We start from the raw sequence: 6,992 nt of genomic DNA, 5'->3' as shown, positions 1-6,992 counted from the left end.
GGAACAACTGAGCAAAGTTGAACAGACTAAGATGTCTTTTGTAAAGAGCCAGACCCTTGGTCTGTCTGCGTCAGGATGGCCAGCTCTCCTAAATCTCCAACAGATCTCCATGCCTGCTGTCTGAGATTTTCTCAGAAGTGACTGAACCCAGGCCCTTCTGCGTGCAAATCATGAGTCTGAAATCCACAGCCCCTCGTGCAGAGGAAGGCATAGGTAAGCGCATGAAACCTGAATGTGAGAGAGAGCAGGACTCTGTAAGGACCTGTCTCCCGAGGTGAATGAAACAAAATCCATCTGAACTCCCACTCAGTATAATTTGATACTGTTAGCCTTTGTAATCCTCATCACTTAGCTGAATGAACTGCTGGAGGTCAGGGGACAACCTACGGAGATTTTCCTTCAGGTGGAAGTTTGTGGCTTGTGGCCTTCCTCTCTTTGTGTGTGTCCTTCCAAGGAAAAGGAACTGCAGCAGGGAACCAAACGGTGAAAACTGAAAGACGGAAGGATTCCTAGTGGGTCTCAGACCAGCTGCCCCTCACCAAAATTTCCGAGTGCGTGGCTCACGCCTCGTGTTTGCAACCAGCAACCGGTAATCTTACTCCTGTACTGTCAGCTTTGTCAGCAAATTTCAAATGGAAATACAAAAAGGTTAAGGCCCCCGTTCCTCTCTGCTGGTAAAAACGTAGCAGCTTTTTTTTGTAATCCTTTGCATTGAGTAGAATAAGATGGAGGATGCTGCTTTTGGGAAATGGCCCCTCCAGCTAGAACTCTTCCTGTCTTGGAGGACCAATGGCACTTAGCATGGAGAATCGCCCATGCTGTTTGAGTGATTAGCGTTTCCCTTCAAGCCTTCCCACCCACCCCATCCCCAGTATAGCTGAATTTACTCCAGGATTTCCTACTGGAAATTTTACATTAAACTCCTGCTGGTCCAAGGTAGCTCCAGCAGTAGACAGTAAATGCAAATACACCCTTACTTGAACAAAGAAAAAGCCTATCGGGTCCCCTCTCTTTAACCTTCTGCAAAGAGAGATTATCGTATGAGATGGCTGAATAAGAAATATGGACTGGGGCTTGATCCTGGGCCAAGGCTTGTTTCTCCAGTTGGAAATGGGCTTGCTTCTCCAGTTGGCTGGAAATGGGGCTCCTAGCAAAGGCATCCGGGTTTTAAATGGGGTGGAGATTTGCCCCAATCACCAAGGCAAGGAATGCCATTGGCTGAAAGGCCAGCTGTACCACAATCTTCAAGGTGACCCCTGCTGGCGGGGGAGAGACCGTTCCGGCCAGAAGGATCCCTTTGGGCAGCGTGTAAGGACAATCCTTACAGATGCAGATTAGGTGTGTCCACATGCTCTTGCCGTAGCCGCAGCCATCGTGTTCTGCATCTGAATTTTCCTTTGGCTGGGGGGGGGGGGGGGATAGACTGCCATGCAGGTGGTCGTTTCGATGTTGCGGGCAGCTGGAGATCACAAAAGGTCTCCTTCATCGTCCGACACGGCAGCTGCAAGTAAGCAAATAAAGGAGGCGGTTAGCCTGGCAGGAGAGAAACAGAGCTATGCACAGAAAGAGGCTGGGCTCCATCAGCTTTTGTACTGAGACACGGGCTTGGACCATTTAAGGGGATGTGGCCAGGATCCAGTGGGCTAGGAAAGAGGTTCTTGTTCAAAGAAAAGGGTCACTTGGGTCTTGATGACTGACTGAATTGTGCCTCTAAGGTATGGGCTCAGGGATATGTTTAGATTGTGTTATTTGATAAGCCAAATCGCTCGTTGTTCGTAGTTAGCGTCGGCTGCTGCTGATGAAAGCATCTGTAGTGCCAGTTTTTGGCTTTTGGCTCTGTTCTTTTTAATCGGTTGATTGATGCAACGAAGTTGAAATGGAATATTCTTAGCCCCGAGAATACAGTATTGCCCTCTTTTTCAGACTCGAAGAAAAATGTAGAGATGCCTCCAGCTTAACAAGAAAATACTGTAATAGTTGCAGTGTAATGGATATTGTTGGGGAAATTTAATGAAGACAAGGGCCAGTATTAATAATAATAATAAGAGTTGGTTTTTATGTGTCGGTTTTCTCTACCAGAAGGAGTCTCAAAGCAGCTTACAATTGCCTTCCTTTTCCTCTTCCCACAACAGGCACCCTGTGTGGTAGGTGGGGCTGGGAGAGCCCTGATGTTACTGCTCTGTGAGAACAGTACTATCAGGGCTGTGACTAGCCCAAGGTCACCCAGCTGGCTTTATATGGAAGAGGAGCAGGGAATCAAACCTGGTTTGCCAGATTAGAAGCTGCCACTCGTAACCACTACACCAAGCTGGCTCTCAGGGCACATTGTAATCAAAGAGGCTGAGAGCATATTGATATTGTTGGGGAAATATCATCATAAAGCCATTCATAGGTCATTGGAAACACAATAAATGCTGAGTGAAAACAGAATCATCCATGGCTCATAGCCTCATTGATAAAAATGTGCCCTGATTCGAAATGGCTGCTCTTGATTAATCAACTTTTTGGTTATATGATCTACAAAGTCGAGCTTTCAATGCAGGTCGCTGTTCACTCACTGCTTAATTTTCAACTCTGTGCTATCGACGGATTTAGCGGCTCGAAAGTGCATGCTCAAAACAAAGCTTGATGCTTCTGCAAGCCCAAGTCTTCCGTAACCCTCTACCATCCCTCCCTAGTGGAAAAATATCGTTCAGGGAAAAAAGAAGGATCTGAAAATGCAACGTCTGAGAGCAAAAACGGGATCAACATTATTTTGATCCAGCTTCAGTGTCAAAGGGTGAGCTATGACCGCCTCATTTTTGGGTCTCCCACAAAGCCAGCTGTCAATTGTCTTGAAAGGTGGGTTTCCCCAGTCCATTGTGGTTGGTTTGCTGGAATCGAGCTCCAGTGCTGTTTCAGCCACGGCAAACGTGTGTTTGTATCAGTGGCTTTTAACCTCCCTGATGAAACGGGGACCACAGTCCCTGAATGCAGACTACAAATATTTGCAGAGGAAATTTAAAACACACACAATGGTTCGCTTGAAATCAGGGCTATCTAAACTTGAGACCTTTTGACACTACACACTGTAGAGAATTGTTTGGTTTGGCTTATCAGCTGCAAACATAACTGCCAGGGAACGTTTCCTTTATCTGGCCCCTTCTGCCCTGAGATGCGTTGCTCTTAACTGGATATTGCTCACTCAGGGCATGCTCACTCTGTGTGATCGTCCAGTGCCACATCAACTAAAATGGCACACTTTCCAGCAGAATGTAAATAGGATATGGCCTTAGACTAGCTTTTCTGAACTTATTTTACCATTGAGAAACCCCTGAAACATTCTTCAGGCTTTGAGAAGTGGTGCAATCATGCAGACTATAGTTGAGAAGCATAGATGTGTACATGTCCTCCCTTTCCTATTTCCTCCATGTCATCCCTTCATTGGCCATTTTGGGAGGGAGATGGGTGGGTCAGCATGACCCTTTATGGTCATATCACCTAATAAATGTTTGATGCATTTAAAAAAAATTAAAATTAATTAACTCCCACCCATTCGGGAAACCCTTCCAGGGCCATCAAGAAACCTTAGCTTTTCATGAAACCCTGGTTGAGGAAGCCTGCCTTAGACACAGTCAGACCTTTGTCTCATCTCAAGTGTGACTCATGGCAGCATTCAGGAGTCTTAAGCAGACAAGAAAAAGGTTATCAATGCTTGAGATTCTTTAGCTGGGGATGCCAGAGATTTCTAAGATATTTTCCCCTCTCTGCTATGCAGGCAGCCGGGACACTGCCCTCTACTTCCCATCAACACCTGCAAGGTATTTTTTGAACTGGAGGAAAGAGGATGAGGAAGGAAGAGAAGGTGGAGGAACAGATAGACCAATGGGAGTATCATAGACGCATAGGTTTACTCACTTGCCTTAGACTTTCACAGAAGCTGGAGGCATCATGAGTTGATTTACCCTAGGGAGGAAGGAAAAAAGGGAAATGTCAGTTGTAGAAATGCATTCCCCACCCCACAAGTTATACGAAGCATATATCCACATGTCCACCCTCCTGGAATGAGAACCATTGTTAGCATGCCTCTTGTGCCAACCAGTTTCTCTGGAGGGCCAACAACAGGGCAAAGAGGCTGAGGCCTTCATAAGAACATCAGAATAGCCCTGCTGCATCAGACCAGTGGTCCATCCAGTCCACTGCTCTGTCCAACACCAGTGCCTCTAGAAGTCCAACAACAGGGCACAGAGGCTGAAGCCTTCCCCTGATATTGCCTCCTGGCACTGAGATTCAGAGATGCAATGCTTCTGAATATGGAGGTTCCCCTCCGTCACCTTGGCTAGTAGCCATTGATCGATTTGTCCTCCATGGATCTATCTCCTCCTCTGTGCCTGATGGAACTCAAACAGTTCTGCAGGGCCTGCAAAAGGGAGCTCCTCTGCCAGGCATTTGGTTGAGGTCGATCCGAATGACCGGACCCCCCCAAGCCTCCCTCCGACTATCATTACAGACCCGCCCAAACCACTGGGCCTCAGTACGAGTTAAGCAAGGTATTCTCCTAGTATTCTCCTGTCCTACACTGTTTATTACTATCACTATGTTGTTGTCGTTGTTATTGTTGTTACCACATCACTGTAAACTGAGTTAATTGTATCGTTCCCATTTCATATAAACCGCCCTGAGCCATTGGGGAGGGCGGTCTATAAATAATTAAAATAAATAAATAAATAATAAAAATATTTTATGACAACGAATGTCAAGGCACCCCAGCTCTTGTTCCTCAGCTCACACAACTGAGATTCTTGCAAGTGAAGATACTGTTGTGTGCTCTCTGCTAAAGCCATTAAAATTCTGCCCCAAGGAAAAATGGGTTCTGGGACTTGCTGAAACTGTACGACGAGTACACATTTGCATTGCTCTTATTTTGCATGATTCATTCGTGGCTTTAGAAAAAATAGAAGAAGACGAAAGAGTTGTTTTTTATACCTGCTTTTCACTGCCTGGAGGAGTCTCAAAGCGGCTTACAATTGCCCTCCCTTCCTCTCCCCACAACAGACACCCTGTGAGGGAGGTCAGGCTGAGAGAGCCCTGATATTACTGAAGAAGAAGAGTTGGTTCTTATATGCTGCTTGTCTCTACCCGAAGGAGTCTCAAAGTGGCTTACAGTTGCCTTCCCTTTCCTCTCCCCACAATAGACACACTGCGAGGCAGGGGAAGCTGAGAGAACTCTGAGAGAACTGTGACTGATGCAAGATCACCCAGCTGGCTGCACGTGGAAGAAGAGTGAGGAATCAAAGAATTCTGCACATTAGATTCCATCTCTCTTTAACGCTGCACCGAATAGAAACTTGAGGAGGAGGAGAAAATCTTTCTTCAGCTTCCCAACAGAGAAAGGAACAGCTCTAATATTCTACCCTCCCTTTTTTTTAACAGGGATAATAAAATTAAAATGCCAGTTGCAGTAGCTTACAAATCTATTGCGTCATTTCTCTTTGTCCCGCACAGCATTTACTGCTTGCAAGGACGCTCGGCATTTCTCCCCAATTTGATGACCTGAAAGCCCTTCCATAAAGCCTTGGGAACTGCTGTAATTAAAGGCGATATGCAGCAGGGCTTATTTTATTCCTGCCTGCATGCTTCCCAATGAATCACTAAGCGTTTTATACGTATGTGAAAGATCTAATCGGCTGCTGTGCCAGCTCTCTCGGAGAAGGCGAAAGGTGTGCTGGCTCATAACCCCTCCGCCCCCAGCTTCTCTTCCTCCGGGAAACCTCTGGTTTCATCAGCGTGCTGCAATCTTGTCTCGTGTTGTAAAATGCTCCGCTTGAAATTAACATAGAATCATAGAATCAGAGTTGGAAGGGTCCACACAGGCCATCTAGTCCAACCCCCTGCTCAACGCAGGATCAGCCCAGAGCATCCTAAAGCATCCAAGAAAAGTGTGTATCCAGCCTTTGCTTGAAGACTGCCAGTGAGGGGGAGCTCACCACCTCCTTAGGCAGCCTATTCCACTGCTGAACTACTCTGACTGTGCTCTTTGATGGGGCCCCTGTGGCTGTTTCAGGGCCCAAATATGGCCCCTGCCTAGGAATGAACAAAGACCAGAATCTGTGCTGGCTCCGTGCTTTAAGCACAAATTAAAGTTCGTGCAAGGAAACTTGTGGAAAGTCTCATCTCTTATTCTGGTTAGACCTTGTAGAACAGCAGGGACAGAGTTTCCGGATTAAGGCTCTGTTTCGTGTTCTTCATCAGATAAGGTCTTGTACGGCTGGTTGTTCCACAAAAGGAATAATAATTCCCAATAATGCGCAGCCTAAGGAGTCTAACTTGCCACAGTGTCCTTTTTTGTGATGTCAGCACCTTGGAGAGCTCCTGGACCATGCTCCCAAATTCCCTGTCCGTAGTGCAGTCGTTTCTGGCAACCCTACCCCTGCCCCACAGAGAATCTGTCCTGTTGTTTGCTTGTTTTGAAAAGGCCTTTGGTAGCTGTGCTCGTGGCCCACATTTTCACGATCCGTTTCTTGGTGCCTCATGCTGCTGCATGCTCATGCTACTGAATCCACAAGCCTACAATTGCAAGCAGGAGCATGGGAGGGAAATGTAACCTTTCCCCATTCACTCCTATGGGGTAGATGGCAGAGATGTTAACAGATTCTTGGATTCTATGTAACAACCTTAAGAGAACTGTGACTAGCTCACCCAGCTGGCTGCATGTGGAAGAGCAGGGAATCAAAGAGAGCCAGCTTGGTGCAGTGGTTACGAGTGCCGACTTCTAATCTGGCTAGCTGGGTTTAATTCTGCACTCCCTCACATGCATCCAGCTGGGTGACCTTGGTCACAGCACTGATAAAGCTGTTCTGACTGAGCAGTGATATCAGGGCTCTCTCAGCCTCACCCACCTCACAGGGTGTCTGTTGTGGGGAGAGGAAAGGGAAGGCAAATGTAAGCCACTGAGTCTCCTTCAGGTAGAGAAAAGCAGCATATAAGAACCAACTCTCATTATTATTTTTGGA

At 46.7% G+C, this 6,992-nt stretch overlaps 1 protein-coding gene across 2 annotated transcripts in view; it reads right to left on the bottom strand.

Annotated features, from left to right (window-relative positions):
* Positions 1 to 1,390: 1,390 nt before the first annotated feature.
* The window catches only part of SPNS2 (SPNS lysolipid transporter 2, sphingosine-1-phosphate), a 93,746-nt gene continuing 88,144 nt past the window's right edge, over positions 1,391 to 6,992 (bottom strand). The window contains exons 12-13 of one of the 2 annotated variants that reach the window (XM_077311682.1): positions 3,898 to 3,945; positions 1,391 to 1,501 (exon numbers count right to left, since the gene is read on the bottom strand). In XM_077311682.1, the coding sequence (XP_077167797.1) occupies positions 3,903 to 3,945 (43 nt within the window). In that variant the 3' untranslated portion in view covers positions 1,391 to 1,501; positions 3,898 to 3,902. The remainder of the gene's footprint in view (positions 1,502 to 3,897; positions 3,946 to 6,992) is intronic. The other variant, XM_077311683.1, reaches the window with a different exon arrangement.

The sequence above is a fragment of the Paroedura picta genome, chromosome 15 (assembly GCF_049243985.1).
Source record: "Paroedura picta isolate Pp20150507F chromosome 15, Ppicta_v3.0, whole genome shotgun sequence".
Taxonomy (NCBI): domain Eukaryota; kingdom Metazoa; phylum Chordata; class Lepidosauria; order Squamata; family Gekkonidae; genus Paroedura; species Paroedura picta.
Note: the sequence above shows the minus strand (reverse complement) of the source record. Positions and strands in the feature narration are given on the sequence as shown.